This window comes from Scophthalmus maximus, chromosome 8 (genome assembly GCF_022379125.1).
Source record: "Scophthalmus maximus strain ysfricsl-2021 chromosome 8, ASM2237912v1, whole genome shotgun sequence".
Lineage (NCBI taxonomy): Eukaryota > Metazoa > Chordata > Actinopteri > Pleuronectiformes > Scophthalmidae > Scophthalmus > Scophthalmus maximus.
In genome coordinates, this window is record NC_061522.1 from 6263035 (window position 1) to 6280795 (window position 17761).

The 17761-nt window shown below is 46.0% G+C and overlaps 3 protein-coding genes across 7 annotated transcripts in view; all 3 read left to right on the forward strand.

Annotated features, from left to right (window-relative positions):
* The window catches only part of tmem131l (transmembrane 131 like), a 28558-nt gene extending 21093 nt beyond the window's left edge, over window positions 1–7465 (forward strand). Inside the window, exons 15-34 of one of the 4 annotated variants that reach the window (XM_047333841.1) lie at window positions 16–85; window positions 218–341; window positions 425–494; window positions 581–690; window positions 821–890; window positions 1040–1173; window positions 1348–1490; window positions 1581–1767; window positions 2210–2395; window positions 2558–2707; window positions 2797–3346; window positions 3451–3563; window positions 3773–3942; window positions 4038–4244; window positions 4428–4506; window positions 4990–5099; window positions 5208–5340; window positions 5834–5883; window positions 6065–6204; window positions 7065–7465. In XM_047333841.1, coding sequence (XP_047189797.1) covers window positions 16–85; window positions 218–341; window positions 425–494; window positions 581–690; window positions 821–890; window positions 1040–1173; window positions 1348–1490; window positions 1581–1767; window positions 2210–2395; window positions 2558–2707; window positions 2797–3346; window positions 3451–3563; window positions 3773–3942; window positions 4038–4244; window positions 4428–4506; window positions 4990–5099; window positions 5208–5340; window positions 5834–5883; window positions 6065–6204; window positions 7065–7373 — 3105 coding nt within the window. In that variant the 3' untranslated portion in view covers window positions 7374–7465. Of the gene's footprint in view, window positions 1–15; window positions 86–217; window positions 342–424; window positions 495–580; window positions 691–820; window positions 891–1039; window positions 1174–1347; window positions 1491–1580; window positions 1768–2209; window positions 2396–2557; window positions 2708–2796; window positions 3347–3450; window positions 3564–3772; window positions 3943–4037; window positions 4245–4427; window positions 4507–4989; window positions 5100–5207; window positions 5341–5833; window positions 5905–6064; window positions 6205–7064 lie in introns of all 4 variants that reach the window. The other 3 variants (XM_047333839.1, XM_047333840.1, XM_047333838.1) reach the window with 3 other exon arrangements.
* A 64-nt stretch (window positions 7466–7529) lies between these two features.
* On the forward strand, window positions 7530–11696 carry LOC118312269 (toll-like receptor 2). 2 transcript variants are annotated; one of them, XM_047333842.1, is made up of 3 exons: window positions 7530–8184; window positions 9024–9111; window positions 9216–11696. In XM_047333842.1, the coding sequence occupies exon 3, from the start codon at window positions 9225–9227 to the stop codon at window positions 11586–11588; it is 2364 nt and encodes a 787-aa protein (XP_047189798.1). In that variant the 5' UTR covers window positions 7530–8184; window positions 9024–9111; window positions 9216–9224; the 3' UTR covers window positions 11589–11696. The 2 variants fall into 2 exon arrangements, with proteins under 2 accessions (XP_047189798.1, XP_035492618.2); XM_035636725.2 differs by lacking the exon at window positions 9024–9111.
* A 1738-nt stretch (window positions 11697–13434) lies between these two features.
* LOC118312271 (protein PERCC1) lies at window positions 13435–17758 on the forward strand. The gene is made up of 2 exons (XM_035636727.2): window positions 13435–14977; window positions 15079–17758. The coding sequence occupies exon 2, from the start codon at window positions 15095–15097 to the stop codon at window positions 15938–15940; it is 846 nt and encodes a 281-aa protein (XP_035492620.2). The 5' UTR covers window positions 13435–14977; window positions 15079–15094; the 3' UTR covers window positions 15941–17758.
* Window positions 17759–17761: the final 3 nt, after the last annotated feature.

The following is a 17761-nucleotide window of genomic DNA, read 5'->3' on the forward strand; positions in this document are numbered from 1 at the left end:
TGCTCATCCTCTCAGCAGGGGGAAGTGGTGTTTGAGGCGGAGCAAGAGTGTGGGCGACCTTGCCCTCTCAGATTGTCCGAGACAGGTGAGACATTGCCAGAAGAAAAAGTGATAATCTGAGTATTTCATTGCTCCTTTTATATATTTATATATATGTATGTATATATATATATATATTTTATTATTATTTTTTTTCTCTCTCTCTCTGTAATATCAGGTCGTTTAGAGTGGCAGCGTTCTCTCCTCTCAGACTTCTTCCCCTCGTCCTGGACCGTTGACAGCAAACTGGCGGCTGAGCTCTGCTCTCGATGGCAGAGCCACAAAGACAAACTCCCTTGCAGGTCAGTTATAAATGCAGCACAAGCTGCTTTACTTTACTGCATTAATTTGGTTACGACACAGCATTAATGTCATTTTACCTCAGGTGGCCCAGACTCCCTGTGGAGACGTCCGCTCCTCTGGACTTTGGGGCTACACCCGTCAACGAGAGCAAGGTGGGCGACCCATAAAGTATCTTCACGGAAAATGGAATTTAAACTTGTGACATTTGTTTTATAGAAAAGGTGTTTTTATGTTTCAGGTGAAGACTTTCATGCTGAAGAATCCTTCACCTTCAGTGGTTTCTGTAGAAATTCGACTCCTCTCCCTGTATCCTGCCCCTTTAGAGGCTCTGGACCTCCTAACCAAATGGTACGCAGCGAACAGTAACTGTTTTTATATCACAGAGAATGATTCAATTCTGCTTCTGCTCTTTTTTTGCCACGATGCTCAAGCATATTGCTCTACTGTAGTTCATTTGTTAAATTGTTTTCTCTGGCAGGTTTAATATCAGCCCCCTCTCTGTCAACATCAGCACCACAGAGTTTTCTCTGTTTGCATCCCCCCCAAAGGTAAATAAGTCTTAGGAAATAAAGCTGTCACTGTTAAATCTTTTAGTATTCACTCATTGCTTTTTTGACTGCTGATTCATCAGAGACACAGACAACACCGGCATTGTTGTTGTGTTCTAATCGTGTCTGTGTTGCCGTCCCTGCCCCAGGCGAGTGCGAACGTGGAGGCCGTGTCACAAGAGGGAGTCCTGCGTCTGCTGCTGCAGCCCTGGGAGGCCAGAGAGGTCGCTGTGGTCTTCACTCCCTCTGAACACAAACCCACCACAACCATTCTCATTATCAGGTATTGATGAATATTAAAAGGATGAATATGTTCATTCCTTTTGATAACGTACACTGTTTAGTTTCCCCTGCTCTCCTGTAAGAGTAAAGTACAGTGGAACATTAAAAGCTTAAATCTTGTGGTGTGAATATATGGTCTTAATTTGTGTGTGTGTGTGTCCTAACTCTTTTTCAGGAACAACCTGACGGTGTTTGACATGGTGACGGTTCGGGGCCACGGGGCAAAGGAGCTGCTCAGAGTTGGAGGCAAACTCCCCGGCCTGGGAGCCTCCCTGCGCTTCAACGTTCCTCAGTCGACTCTAATGGAGTGTCGCGATGGTGAGATCGATGTTCACATTCAACGCAGAGAAGTGACTGTAAAACTGGGAAAGTATTTTTCTTCACAACATTACTATCTGTCACTCCCAGGTCTGCGCACCAACAAGCCGCTGTTCGCCATCAGAAAAAGTTTCAAGGTGGAGAATGCAGGCGAGCTTCCTCTGACCGTCATGTCGATGAATATAAACGGATACAAGTGTCAGGGATTCGGCTTTGAGGTGCTGCAGTGTCGCTCCTTCAGTGTCGACCACAACTCCTCCTCTGAGATCACCATCGCGTAAGTGCAACCTTAGCCTGCTTCATTGTTTATAAGGATATTTTGAATTTATAAATACTGCTGCTTTTAAATCGACACCCATCCCCTCAATCATCACTTCCCTCCTGTTTCTTCTATTATACAGTTCAAAATTATATTATTAAACATACAAAACATTGACAATAATGAGGTTTAATCCGGCGAACAAAGGCGACTGTGTGTTTGCTCTTCAGGCACCTGAACTCCAGAATACCTTCTCTGTACAATTTTATTACTCCTGGTCATTCTTTTTGTTTTATGATGTTTTTTTGTTTTTATTTTCACTTTTTAATCTAATTAGAGTCTCATGACTTTGGTTTAAGCTTTTTGTAACTAGGTTAAGAAAAGTTTTCTTTAACATAATTATTATTTGTTGTTGTAGTACTTATCCTCTCTAATTGTCCCTCCATGTCTGTCTCCTCAGGTTCACCCCAGACTTCACCTCATCCTGGGTGATCCGTGACCTCACTCTGGTGACATCACGCGGCACCTCGTTTCCCTTCACCCTCAACGTGACACTGCCCCACCACATGTTGCCTCTCTGTGCTCAGGTGGTTCCTGGCCCGAGCTGGGAGGAAACCTTCTGGGTGATCACCCTCATCTTCACATGGTCAGTACCATGAGCTTCCTCCATAAACTTTGCAATACATGTAAAACAGTTGTACACCGTGAAGCATTTTAAATCGACTCCCTCTTCTTATTCAGACAATTAGAATCAAATACAATAGTCAGTTATTTCTTGTTACAAGTCTTGTATTTCTGTTCTTTGCAGCTTCTCTCTGTTCGGTGTGTGTCTGATGGCCTTCCATCAGGCTCAGTACATCCTGACGGAGTTCTTCACACCCAGCATCAGAAGCAACCACAACTCTGTCCTGTCCCGCGACAACGGCTCCATCAACAATATCACACCCAATGGAGTCAAGTATGTCCAGTCAGCTTCTCACTCATTTACATGTGAAATGGAGTTTTTTCTGGTGTTAAAATACTTTTTTGTGTGTCTTGTTTGTGCAGTAAAACAAAGGGAAGCTGTAAGAGCTATGTGGACACCTGTCACACCTCTGATAAAGGAAAGGGGCGTGGCTCTCCAGCCTTAGCCAACAGCCCCGCACCACGTCCTCAGTCGGCGAAAAAAGGCTCCTCGAGCACCCCGACCCAACCCCAAAAGAAACACAAGGTTTCGCTTTATTACACCAAATACAAGTCAAGCTCGTCCCCAGCAGCAGCTGATGCTGGGACAGTGGACGAAGAGCGCGAAGACCCGACACCAGACGCTCCCCTGACCCCAGACCCCGATGTCTGCAACAACAACGAACCGGTTTTCATCAGCGAACTGGATAAAACGACTCCCGCGGACTTCAAAGTAGAATCCCACAGCCCTATAGAAGATCGAGCTCCAGCTGTTATGTTTCCCGTGGAAATGCCTGCTGGTTTCCCAGACAACGTCACAGTGGGTCCAGGACCTAGACCGGGTCTTTTAGTGTGCAGTCCCGTCGAGAAGAGCTGCACTGAGCACTACGCAGAGAAGGTCGACTCTGAGAAAAGGGACAGCTCTGAACTGGAGGTAAGAAAGTGGCTGCATGTTACGATAGATATTGCAAAGAATTTAATTTCCTATGTTAAAATAACCACAATCTCTTCCGGGTTTTTTTTTTTTTTTTACTTCAGCAGACAGAAGATGGCAAAGGCCAGAAAAAGAAAGCACAGATCATCGAGACGGGCGCTGCACCAGGGAATAATAAGGGAAAGAGGAATCGCAGGAAGACAGAAAATATCGCCAGGTAAACCTCTATACTTTCACCTTTGAATCACTTAACATTAATTCTGATATTTTATACTTGCATTCCATATGATACTAGTCTTGTGTGTTATAATTCAAGATTGAACAAAGAGCTGCGTCAGTGGAACTACATACAGAAAAGAGTGTTGTCGAGCAGTAAGATAAAACATTATGTTTTATAACCACGTTTCTCTGTGGTTACCTCACTAGCGCTCCGGAGCACAATGTGCTGGTGATGCCAGAGAGGGAGAAAGAACCCGAGTGGAAAACAGGAGACCGTAACGTCAGCGGACCCCGGAACAGGAACCGCTGCTGCAACGGCTCAAATTCAGAAGCACCAAAGCCTGCACATAGTGCCGAGAACCCCCTGAAACAAAACGGTGGGTTGTCGCAGTTCTCTGCAGCTTTACACATTCACGCATTCAACTGAACAATTGATTCTAATGTCACTGGCTCATGTTGACTTTCTGAACAGGTGCGTGTCCTGCCCGCACTCGAAGAAAGTGTGCCACAGAGCGACGCGCCGGCGCAGTGTGCGAGTCGGGCTCAGACTCCGGCAGCTCGTCGGGCAGCGTGAGGGCCAGCAGAGGGAGCTGGGGCAGCTGGAGCAGCGCCAGCAGCATAGAGGGAGACAAGGACGCCAGCTCTCGGACACACGGCTGCACTACCTCATCTAGAAAAAGTACGGGGCAACCATGCACTGCCTAATCTGAGGATATAACAAGACAAACTCTCAATTAAGAGCTGCTTCCCTCTTTTGAGTTTATAGCCGTACTATTCTATGCAGCAAACTTATCTGTAATTTTATAGACAGGATGAGTTACAAGTACAATGATTTAAAAGTTCATTTGCTGTGTTTTTACAGGGGACTCCATGCAGTACAATGTCTACCCAGTAGAGAGAGACTGCTACCAGACCATGAATACTAACTACAAGGCTCTCAGGTACTAAAACAAACACACACACTCACTCACTCTCAGTGGCTCTGATGATTCTATGAGCCTCAACAGACACATACATTTATTAGGGTTTGTGACAGATTGTCTGCAAAAGATGACAACTAGTTCACCTGTGTCTTGATGTTAACATTTTTTTTTAATCAAGTGTTAAAAAAGAAATGTATTCCATGTGGAAGATACATTTAAAGAAATTAGATAATTACGTCAATAAAAAAAACAGGTAATGAACTAAAAACTCTGAGAAATGTTAACTATGTGGTTAAGTTGCAAATGAATGTCTTGTAATCTATTCTGTTATCTTATTTGTCATTTTGAAAACCGAATTGGATTTTAAACGTGAATCAAACTGTAAAATCTGGTGATTATGTCCTCGATAAAATCAGTATTGTTTGACAGAGAAAAAATGTGAAGAGATATGTTTCATCCGGTCCCTGTTTGACTTGTAATCTTTGACTTTTCTCTGTTTAGCATGAACAACTTGTACCGTAAAGACTCGTGCCAAAGCCCCGATCCCGCAGCCTCCAGCTTTGTCCCCAGTTTTGCTGCTGTTGCTGCTGCAGGAGTGGACAGGAACATGGGTAAAGGCATTCATAACAAAAAAGCATTCAAAACAATATTGTTTTTTAAATTAAAGGCGTATGCATAGCTTCTAATGTCTGATAGAAAGTTTTCATCCTCTTCCTCAGACCTGACCGGTCAGTATTTGCCTGAAGAGACGTGGTCGGCTCCATCCGTCCCCCTCACCAATGAGTTCAGATACAACACCACTGAGGCGCTGCCCTACATACCTCAGCCAGCCACCACCAGGTCGTACAACGGGTAGGTGTACGAAGTGCATGTTGAGTAAAGCGTCGCTGATGGATGGATAAATTTCAAGAAAATGTCCAGAAATGTCAGGGCAAGTCTGAAAGCAGTTTATATCAGTCGGTGTATCTGCCAGCTTTTTTTGTGGGTTCTTCTTCCCCCTAGTGTCCAAAGGAATCAGTCGCAGCTTTAAAGAAGCGTATGTTTACATATTGTGGGAACAAAAATGTTGGTCCTTTTATGTTGGAAATAAATATAATATCTGTTAATCTCCTGAATCAAAGTGGCTGCGGTAAAAGTCTGTATCCAAATCTGAAAGCTTTATTACTGCGGTGCAACTTAACTATGTTTCTTTATGAGTCAGTATAGAGATCTGTCCTGACATGATCTTAGTTCATATTTTGAATAATTACCTTCCCAGTGCTGAAGTGATATCTCTGTGTTTCAGTAGGTCAGAGTTATTTACATTCTGTCCCTGTTGGATCAAATGTGTCCTTGTTTCCTGCAGGTTTACTTGGAGTAGTGCCCACAGCCACTGCAACAATCCCTACACCTACAGTAAGGAAGCCAACTACATAGGTACAAGTTTACGTTTACTTGAATCCAGTTTTAGATTCATATTACACTTTGTATGTCTAATTTTGATGAAAAAGAGGTCAGCAATTAAATCAATTCAAACCTCTTATGTCATTTTCTGTGGATTCAAGCTGAGCATTAGTTTGTTGTTGTCATTTTGAAGGTAATGGAACATTTCCAAGTGGTTTTCCTGGTCAGGAGGGTCAGAACACACAAAGTAACCAGACCAGCTGGACGGAGGAACAGCCACAAGAGTCACCCTCGACCTCGACCTGGGACACCGGAGCCTGTGTGGGCAGCAAGGTGACGACCGACTCACAATACCAATATCTCAAACTGAAGCATCTGGCTGCTGACCTGCTACAGACATTTACCAGAGTCAGGGGAAATACATTCACAGCCATGATGGCTGGTAGCAACTTAGCGATTGTTTCACTGTTAATTGATTCATAAAATGGTGAAGAAATGCCTTTTACAGTTTTTCTAGAGGCCAAGGTTTGGTACAGAAGCTTCTTCTTCCTGTTCCTTTAAGAGGAAGTTTCAGCCCTTGTACCTTCATCATTTCGCTCTCTGAGCAGAAATAAGGAACAAATGGCATGATGAGGTTTAAAAGGCCGTGGGTTTATATAAACTCCTTTCATCTGCTGCTTCTCCTTTTCACACAGCTGCCATGACACTTACTCTCGTGCAGTTTATCTTGTGTTACTCGCCGTGAGCCAATATCAGTCAATACAGTCTTGTCACAGATCAACCGGTAGTTTTGTGTGTTAGCAGATATGCAAAAAGACATTGCAGTATATTACATATTTACAGCTGCAATTGAACAGGGGACATTGCCATAACATGGCAGGTGTCTTCGATGCTGGTCACTCCGGCGCCTGAAGAGAAAACAAATTTGCCCAGAAACCTTTGCTGTAGTTACGAGAGCGAGAGGGTTGTTTAATTTAAAGTGAAAAAGGAGAGACGAGATTTAAAAGCAGCAGAGCGACAGCCAGGTCATCACTGCAGGGAACAGGCAGTCACATGCGCAATGATAGTGCATTTACAGGTACGTTAGGAAATGTCATTTTAGCATGATGTAAGGATTCAGCTGAGCACTGAAAGTAGCTACAGCTCAAAAAGTGGCACACGAATCCATGTTCTCCCTCTTCCTCTCTCCACAGCCGTACTTCTCGGGCACCCGCAGCCTCTCCCCCATGTCCAGCCTGTTTGGATCCATCTGGACGCCGCAGAGCGAGCCCTACCAGAGCCACTTCCAGCCCGAACGATCAGCCCCGATGTCCCCCGTGTCGCCCATCACCCCTCCCCACTCCCCCTACAGCCGGGAGCCAGAGGTCACCTGCAGGCCCATCCAGTACTCCAGCTTCAACCCATTCGGCCCGCACATGAACCTGGACATATGGAACTCTTCTTCCAACCGCAGCTCCAACTCGCAGCTCTCCAACGACTCTGGCTACTGCGGAGATGTTTAAGCTAATCCGCAGACCTTAAACGATAATTTCAAACATATAAAACATTGATATGTAAAAGAAAGGAAATAAAAATGAATGTTCTTTTATCATTATTGGGGAAAATGTGAATATTCCTTTTCTTTTATGTTCCCATTTTCAAATGTTTAATGTTGTGAAAGGTTAACCATTTGTTGTATATTTTTCTAGATGTTTTGCAGTTTTGATCATAGAAAATTAAAAAAAAAAGGTTTTGTACTTGAACTTCATCAGTCTCTTTGTATTACAAAGTTAACCTACCTGCCGTTCCTTCTTGGCTGCTGTGTAAAACTAACTGAATACTGTACACAAGTCAAAACTCTCTCAGGGCCAAAACGAACAAATTCACCTAAAATCAGACCTACGAATCAAAATGCTGCATCCGTCTTGATGAATCCAATTGGTTTTCCTGTCAGTCACAATAGAGAAGCCTTCACATTAATGCTTTCATCATTTCGTGCGACCTGACAGGAGAGAGGGTTTGGTTTGTTGCATGTGCTGATCCGCCTCGAGCATTTCAGGCTGTTTTTGGTTCCGTCAGCGTTTATACCCAAAAACTGAGCTGTGAAGCCAAACAACAGCCTTCCAGTCTTTTGTGACAGTATCTGGCAGGAAACTTGAGCCGTTTGCTTCCTGATTTTGCAGATGTAAATACTGACATATGGGGAAATCATTTTCAAACTAGGGAAGTGATACAGAAAATGTCTGCATCAGTGGGTTCATCCTTTTCTGTCATGCCAGGGACGAAGAAGAAGGGAAGACAGTCCAGCTGTAAACAACACCGAGACTCGTCAGGGTATGTTCACTTTATTTTCACTCCTCTCACCATTGACGCAAGGAATATTTACTGTAAGAAACTTCTCAGTGTTTAACTGAAGAAGATAAACTTGGGATTTAAAAACCTGCTGCAACTTATTTACTTAACTTATTTAATGTATTTATGACATACCATGGCCACACGATTCTCTGAACTCTTTGCCGTTTTAAATGAATGTGGTAGAAATTAAACTGAAGATTTGAAGAAAAAAAAATATATATATATATATATATATATATATTGTAAGAGTTTGGAATTCAAGTTATTTTTGCAACCAATCGAATGATTTAAAGATTGTATTTTAAAAAAAACAACACTTTGTTGGAACATACATGTGTAATGTCTTTTAATTATCCCTTAAACACTGAAGCGCGTAATAACATTCTGTACACCTACATTTCACAAGCGCAAGTAACGGCTGCATCAGACTCGGGGTCCTGGGATTGTTCTCGTCTGCCTTGGTTTAACTGGAACACACTGATGTCATTAGTTACAGTTCAAAGTGTTTGATTTAATCCAACCGTTAACCTATCAAAAAGGAGGTCAGAGGACTTACAATGTACATTTGCAGATCAGACCGGTGGATATTTAATGAATATGATCGACCACAGCCGCAGCGTTTATCTTCAGCCACTGTCGCAGCATGGATGTCGACGTGGCGGTGGTGGTGGTGATGGGGATTGGTCCGCTGCTTTAACAGCCACAGAAATATCTCAACATTACTCGATTGATTGGCACAACAGTTTTTAAACAGACATTCATTGTCTCCAGAGGTTGAATCCCTAATGACTCTGATCTTCCCCTGACTTCTCCTCTAGCACCGCCCTGAGATTTAAAGGGACCTGTCTGAACGGCTTTAGGACTGGTCGCCATTAAATGTGGTAACCTTCCCCACGTGGATGAATTGTAATGACCCGTGATCTCCTGTCTTGTCCTCTTATCACCACTATCAAGTCGTCTTTTTAAGTTTTTTTTAACGGTTGGCTTTCCTGTCCTTGGTTGTCTTACAGGAACTCAACATGAACATCCTGGCGTTTATCGTGTTCGTCCCTCTGCCGGTGCATCGAAGCTTCCCCCTCTCCGGACCCCGCTGTCACATCCGTGAGAAGTCTTTGTGGGACTGCTCGAGGCAAAACCTGAGCAAAATCCCCGCAGCCCCCTCGGAGCACGTCGCCGGACTGGACGTCTCGCGCAACAGACTGGAGACGATAGCGAAAGAGGATTTCCTCGCGTATGCCAGCTTAAGGTCTTTGACCGTGGCCAATAACAAAATCGAAACGATCCAGGAGCAAGCGTTTGTCCCGCTGGCCAATTTGGAGAAGTTGGATCTGTCCGTGAACAGCTTGGCTACGTTGTCTGCAGGGTGGTTTAAGAACCTGTTGTCCCTTCGCTACTTGAATCTTTGGGGAAACAAATACGAGACATTGGGTGAGGGCAATCTATTCCAGCCGCTGGACAAATTGAAGACCCTTCACTTCGGAGGACCCCACCTCGTGTCTGTCGGACGGTCGGACTTCTCCGGGCTCAGTGGTCTTCGTGAGCTGTTTTTTGACGGGACAAACCTACAAAACTACGCAGAGGGCAGTTTGAGACACGTTGGGCCCGTGAGCCACGTGACACTGGCCCTTAATGGTCCATGTGAGAGGGACCAAGCACTCGTGGAGGTTGTCCTGTCGGACGCCGTGCGCCCAAACACGACGCTGACCGTCACCGACACGCTGCTCTACACCAAGTCTCAAGCGCTTCCGTTTAAAGTGGCCTACGACGGCGGCGCAACAGGTTTCATTTTTAAAAAGGTGACCATGACGTCCGCAGCGTGTATGGCCTTTCTACATTTGCTGCCGGGCTCTGGTATAACTACATTGACACTTGAAGATTCAAGATTCCTCTTGTACCCTCTGGGCGGCATTGCGCCGGCCCCGGACACGGGCCCTTTGGAGGCGTTGGTCCTCAAGAACGTGGACGTTCCTCAGTTCTACAATTTCCCGGCCCTCTACTTCCTGTCCCCGCTGCTGCGGGCGGTGCGACGTGCGTCCGTGGTGAACTGCAAGGTGTACGCCATTCCCTGCGAGTCCTCCGCTGACCTGTCGGGGCTGGAGTATTTGGATATCAGTGACAACTCTTTCAGCGATATCGCGCTGAGCCAAATGATGTGTGGCGGCAAAGGCGTCCTCCCGCGTCTGCGGACCCTCAACGTCAGCAGGAACCACCTGCGGTCAATCAACAGCCGGATCTTCGCCGAACTCGGGCGGCTCACGAGCATCGACTTGAGTGGAAACGCGTTTGGGGACATGCCTGAGACGTGCGACTGGCCGCCGAGTCTCAGATTCTTAAACCTCTCAGCAACACATTTGACGAGGGCGACCGCCTGTCTGCCGGGGAGTTTGCACATCCTCGATCTGTCGGACAATGAATTAACGGTGTTCCACATCGGCCTGCCCGTCCTCACCGAGTTATACATCTCCGGCAACAAGATCAGTATGTTGCCCGATGGCGGTTTATACCCTCGTCTCGTGTCCATCTCCATTCAAAGCAACAACCTGCAGACGTTCAGCCGTCGCAGTCTCAGTGATTACGTCGCTCTGCGGCGTCTGGAGGCTGCGGCTGAAACGTTCGTCTGCTCGTGTGACTTTGTCGCGTTCATGGCGAGCGACTGGGCGAAGCGCCGAGTGCGACTCGGAGACGAGGTCAAGTCGTACGTCTGCGAGTCCCCGGACGCCGCGAGGGGAACGAGCGTGGCCGACGTGAGGCTGTCGGCGTTCCAGTGCCACGCCGTTCTATCTCTTTCTCTACTCTGCTCGGGCGTCGCGGCAGCGCTCCTGCTCACCGCAGGTCTGTGTCACAGGTTCAGCGTTGTGTGGTACGCGGAGATGACCTGGGCCTGGCTGAGCGCAAAGAGGAAGCCAAAGTTGAGAAGGGGAGAGCTCGAGTATGACGCCTTTGTGTCCTTCAGTGAGATGGACTCCGGCTGGGTGGAAGCGCACCTGGTCCCGGAGCTCGAGCAGTCCGAGCCCCCTCTCCGACTCTGCCTCCACAAGAGGGATTTTGTGCCGGGGGCATGGATCCTGGACAACATCATGGGCGCCATCGAGAGGAGTCACAAGACGCTCTTCGTCCTTTCTCAGCATTTCGTCCGGAGCGAATGGTGCAAGTACGAGCTGGACTACACCCATTTTCGGCTGTTCGACCAAAACGACGACACGGTCGTGCTGATTCTCTTGGAGCCCATCGACAAAAGGGCCGTCCCCAAAAAGTTCTGTAGGCTGCGGAGAGTCATGCACTCCAGGACGTACCTGGAGTGGCCCGATGATGACAGCCAGATTGCCGGGTTCTGGCAGAGTTTGAGAGCAGCTATTAAAAGACCTGTGACTGATGGGAGTTAAGGAGTTCTGAATTTCAGTTTCTTATTTCTATACAGTATTTAACTTCTGGAAGAATGTCACTGTAAAAGTCTGAGAATGGATTGCCTCATTAAATTGTGTGTGTGGTCAGCGCTCTTCCTCCGTATTTGTCGTGTGCATCCATCTTGTCTCCAAACTGCTTATCATAGGAGTGCAGAGAGCTGGAGTCTGTCCCAGCTCACATTGGGGGGAACCTTGCCAAGCCACATTTGAGTTGTCAATAGCAACATTACAAGATGCACATTTTCTCTCTGATTCACTCGTACACACATTCAGCAGGACATCGACACAAGCTGCGACTGAGGTCAGTATGCGTGTTCTCTTAGTTTGACTAGTTTAGACCATAACCAGAAAAAAAGAACGTAAGTTTGAACTTTTTTACAGTTTGCTACGAACACAACTTCTACTGAGTCCTGATGTTCAATGTGTAAGTTGCTTTCTAATATCGAGTTTACATAATGGTCATAATTTGCAAAATGTTGCATTAAAGCAGCCCACCACCAATAAAAATATTGTTTTAAAGTAAGTGACATTTTGTGCAGAGCAAATGACAGTCGCGTCAGGATCCTCTGTGTTTTAATTGTCGGGGATCAAACATTAAATATTCATCCAAACACATGGAACGCTATTGTTACCACTTACGTGTAGTGGATATTTTAAGTGGAAAGTTAATATAGTAAAGATATAGTAAAAATAAATATTATCATCATCAGTATTATCATTACATATCCACTACTATAATTTTGCATTAGTGTTTAATGTAACATATTTTAAAAAACTCACTAATCTTTGGTCAATATTATAAACAGCCTGACTGTCAAGTCTGTTTTCCGAAATATTGATTTAACCATTGTTGATGAATACTTTTTTGTATTTATTGACTTATTATTATAAATTTAACATACAAGGCACATGTGAAAGGTGTGTGTGTGTGTGTGTGTGTGTGTGTGTGTGTGTGTGTGTGTGTGTGTGTGTGTGTGTGTGTGTGTGTGTGTGTGTGTGTGTGTGTGTGTGTGTGTGTGTGTGTGTGTGTGTGTGTGTGTTCGTGTGTGTGTTCGTGTGTGTGTGTGTTCGTGTGTGTGTGTGTGTGTGTGTTCGTGTGTGTGTGTGTTCGTGTGTGTGTGTGTGTGTGTCCATGTGCTTGTGTGCCTAAAAACGTGTGTAATTTATTGTCATGCTCTTGAGAGCCGACATATTGCCGCTATTGATCTTTAGTCCTAAAGTCAACACAGAAGCCTGGATACTGATGACAGGCAGGCCAGGGGAGCCAGGGTGTCCTGATAACACACACACACTAAAGACACAAACACATTAATGCGCGACATGCACATATGCACAGAGTTACAGATGTCCGTAAAGGTCCGTAAAGTGCAGGGACTTAATCAACGCGACTTCATCAAATCATGGCTTTCGTAAGCTGACACGTTATGTACGCGCAGAGGCTCTGATGTGTGACTCGTACTGTACATGCTGTACAGTAAAGTGATAGAGTTTATGTACTCTATCTATCTATTTATGTACTGAACTATAGTTCAAACCAACAGATGTGTAGTCAAAAGTTAAAGAAAGATGTCAACGGTTTTTAAAGTTAGGGTTAGGGGGTCAATATACTATTTTAAGTTGTGGTTGAATGCAAATAAAATTATAAACAAGAACAGCTGATACAGTTTAACGAAGCCTCAGTGTGAGAACATGGAGATACAGTAACACTAAATTTCATGAAAACAAAATTCTTTTTTAAAAATTATATCCAGGGACGTTTCCTAACAGAAAAAAAAAGAAACATTATGGAACAGTAACTTTCATCATCAACTTCAGTTGGCTTTGTAAGAAAGAGAGCAACAAAATCATTGGGTTTCTACCTGTTTCCCAACCGCTGATGGAGATACGTTAAAATCCATGTGAGTATTAATTTATTACTGCAAAGTTTGTTCAACATATTCATTCGGTTTTATGCCTGTACATTATAACTTGTGGACAGAAATACATTTTGAATTTAATGTACAAACACAAAACTGTCCCTACTTCGATTGTCCTTTGCAGGGATTGTTATTAAGAAATTACAGATATGAGAGCTCCTTTTTAGGAAATTATAAAGGAAGCTGTTTAAATGTAAAAAAAAATAAAAATCCATCTATATTTCCATAAAAGTTTCTTAATATATTATAATAGTTCAAAGGCCAATTTTGAGCCAGTGTTAATGATGTTGAAGGATCCATTAGGAAATAAATGATAATAAAAACAATCACAAAACGCCTATATATTTGAGACTAAAATTGAGAATCAAATTCAGGTTAGTTTTCTTATTTGTGTGTCATGCCTAACACCTGGCCCATCCCATCCTATTTCAAGACACACACACACACACACACACACACATGTAATTCTCCTTTACGTTCAAGTTTCTACACTTTAGTAAAGATCTAACGAGCCTGGAGCTGAGTGCCACGGGCAAAGGGAAGCGGGAAAGTATTGAGGTGGACAGATGGATTGAGTTGTTGTTGGCTTTGGTCTTTCTGCTGACTGCCACGAAAGCATTTAACATCTCCAACTTCATCTTTCAAACTAATCCTGTCACGGTCCAGTGGGTTCACCGGAGCAGAGCTGTCGTGCCAAGTTTTCTAACCCGCTCATCGGCGAGCGTCTGTTGCCTGCGGGCCCTCTGCTCTGCTCTTTGACCCCATCTATTCGCAGAGTTGTTTATCCTCTGGATCGCCGAATCGCTCCAGGTGACTCAGAGAGACAACACTCATCATCTCGTCGACGAGGGGTCTTGGCTTTGGGGCGAGTTTGAGTTTCGTGTTGCATCCGATTCTTAAAAAACAACAAAAAACCCCACTACAGTGCGTCATATTCGGTTACGAGCAGCTTGCGAGTGTGTCTGTGGTGCTGCGGGTGACGAGTGGCGGGCTGATGTCGGTCCAGAGTGTTCCCCTTTAGAAGTCAAAACAGCATGTGATTTGATTTCATGCTCTTTTATCCTTTAACGAGCCTGATAACAGGGACGGAAAAGGCAACTGTGTGTGTGTGTGTGTGTGTGTTGTGTGTGTAACAGCTCTCCATCATCCCCTAGCAGAGGATCCATTAGCCCTGGACCCCCTCCCCGGTTTCCCAGTGATAAAGTAAACAAAGTGTGTTTGACCAATTCGGCGGCAAATATTTGCTCTGGAAGCCGCCTCATCCTGCGGCAGACGCACGCGCGTCCGCGGCGCCGTGCTCAGGTGTATATATACAGTCGCGAGCCCGCTGCACCAGTATCACATATGCACACGCACGAACCGAAGAGTGGGATCCGCCTGTGACCTGACGAGACCTCTTCCCCCGGACACAGACTCACCGGGACCTCTCGGCCGGCGTCACCCGAACTCCAGGTAATCGAACTCGGTTGCCCTCGGCCACTTTCGAGATTTGACCTCGTCGAAAATATCCTTTTAGGTCCTTACCGCTCGTCTCCTGCGATTGTCTCCTCCAGCGGCGACAAGCCAAACATGGCGGCCGGCGTCATCAGGAACTTCTTCGTCCAGGCTCCGGCTCGGGCCTACTTCCCGCTGCTTTTCCAGCACTCGCCGCGCAAAGAGGACGACGGAGAGGCAGAGGAGAAGCTCCGGGAAAAGCCGGAGGAGAGGGAAGACGACGGGGAGGAGGACGAAGAATCGGAAGCGCAGGAGGAGGAAGAAGAAGAAGAAGGAGAAGAAGAAGGAGAAGAACAACAACAATGCTCAGGGCAGGTTTTCCTCCGCCCGGCCCACTGTGCTTTGGATGTGACCAAGCAGCTGCTGGCGTTCGCAGACCTCATCAGTCGCGACGTTCAGAGGTATTTCGGTCGCTGCGCCGGCGACACGGAGGCCTGTGACATCTACAGCGACTCCGTCTCGGTCACGACCGGCGGGCGCCTTCGCTACTACGATGACCTCCTGAGAATAGCGAGGGCGGGCAGCCCGGGGGAGCAAGAGAGCGGCCTTGTGACTCGTGCCGACCGGGACGCGGTTGGCTTCGCCAAGGGCACCACCGGCCTGGGGCCCCTGGCCGAACTGTTCGACCACGTGGCCCCGGGTCAGGGCCGCGGCCGGCCGATGGCCAAGCGGCATCTCCCGCTCAGCTTCTGGACGGAGCCGCTGCCCCGCTGCCCCCTGGTCAGCTTCAGTGACGCACCTTCGCAGGGCGGCACGCGCGGCGACGCTGACGCGCACATGCCCTTCGTCAACACGCTCGCGCACCACAGCGCTCATCCCCTCGACAGCAACCAGCCGGACTTCAGCGACTTGCTGGCAAACTGGGACCCGAACCCGGAGCTCATACACACCCTGACGGAGAACACGCACATGCAGCACTGACGCCTGCGGGAAGACTCCGTCCGCGTCCTCCACAGCTCCGATGCGTTCTTGTAGAGAGTCAAATAGAAGAGGACAAATCTTATTTAGTCTATTGTGCACAGTTTTTTTTGGGGGGGGGGGGGGGGGGGGTTGGGGGTTTTCAAAGGGTCAGCTCACCCAAAATACTAACAAAACATTATGGGAGCTACACAATCAGTTTTGGTTTTGAGTCCATGTGCCTGTCAGTTTTCTCAATGCGATGGAAGTGAATGGAGTTTAGTTTGTGGCGCTCACAACTGCGGAAAAAATGACATTGACACAATTCCATCGTGTCTCAGTTACTCGGGATTATCTGTAGACTTCAGCGTGAACTGTTTTCACTACTGTCTTGCTTTAAAAAATACCTGCGATGACCAATGAATTGTGTGTGGATTATCCAGAGTCACCAGTTCCTGGACACATCTACTGTTAATTTTCAATTAAAAGAAACATAATTTATGTAATTATGAGCCTGTAATAAAGCCATTCAACTTGTGTTCTTCTAAACAAGTGAAAATAATCATGCAATGGAAAACTGTAGTACTTGCTTGTCGTTTTCTGAAATCACCTTTCCTTTTGTGTCACAGTCTTAATAGTTCTGTCGTTGCTGCTCCCCAGTGTGAAGCTTCTCACCTCGATCCTCCAGGATGTGGTGACACCTCTGACCGCACCCAGACCACGGTCATTGGCACAGTGGCATTAGTGGAGGGAGTTTTCAGATCCTTTATTTGAGTAGAAGTACTAATACCACACGGTTAAAAAATACTCGAGTTACATGTAAGCGTATTTAACAGTATGTAAAATGTAACCTGGGTACCATCAACATCAAAAGTACTCAATGCAGTGAAATGTCTACCAGATATTATGTTTCTACCTCCGCCACTGAGGGTATGGGATTGGATCGCTCTGTCTGTCTGCATTACTCAAAAAGTTATGGATGGATTTTGCATGGAAATTTGAATACAGGTGATCACATTTTCCTAGTGTTCATCGCCCTGACATTTGAGTCATATCTTCACAAGTACGTAACATATTAAAAACATGTAGGTCAGATGCAGATGGGAATGCAAGTTTTGGGTGAAACAGCAAAAAGGTGTTGGATTGCTGCGCTCTGGTTTTATTAGATCATTATTACTGATGCATAAACAGCATTTTACTGTAGAAGTCACTGGAGGTGGAGTTCAGTTTTAACTTCTATATTTATTTTTTTTACACAGAACTGCAACTGATGATGGTTTTTTATTAATGACAATAATTCCGTAATTATTCAATGAGTTGACTGTTGACTGAGTCTTTGGAAAATGGTTGAGTGGAGTGAGACTGGAGTGCCCGACCTGATCTGGGTGAACTGACCCGTCGGAGTGGACTAAAATATCCAGGTGAAACCCTTCCCTTGACTAACGCAAACCATGAATCTGCCCACAATGAACTCACGTCACCGACACTGACCCGCAAATTTGACCTCCACGCTGCGAGCTCGGAGCGAAAACCGATCGACCTCCCGTTTCTTTTCTGTGCGAACGAAGCGTTTTTGCCGGAGGGTGGGAGAGGCGACGGCGTCCGCTGCAGTTTAAGTAAACAGAACTGCTGCGAGAGAGCAGAGGAGTGGGGGAGAGCCAGAAATACGCGTGATATCACACTGTTCAAAGGTAAACGAGGGCGTGACAAGGCCCAGGGAGAGGTGTGACGGCGATGATCCCCGGTGGAATTATTATTTCAAGAAAACGGTGAAAAGGGGAGGAAGAGGAGACTAATGAGTAACTGTATGTGTGATGAGTCTTAACAGTAGATCAGCCAGTTTGC

Coding starts and splice junctions, on each gene's coding strand:
- LOC118312269 (XM_047333842.1), top strand. CDS start 9,225: ATGAACATCCTGGCGTTTATCGTGTTCGTCCCTCTGCCGGTGCATCGA.
- LOC118312271 (XM_035636727.2), top strand. CDS start 15,095: ATGGCGGCCGGCGTCATCAGGAACTTCTTCGTCCAGGCTCCGGCTCGG.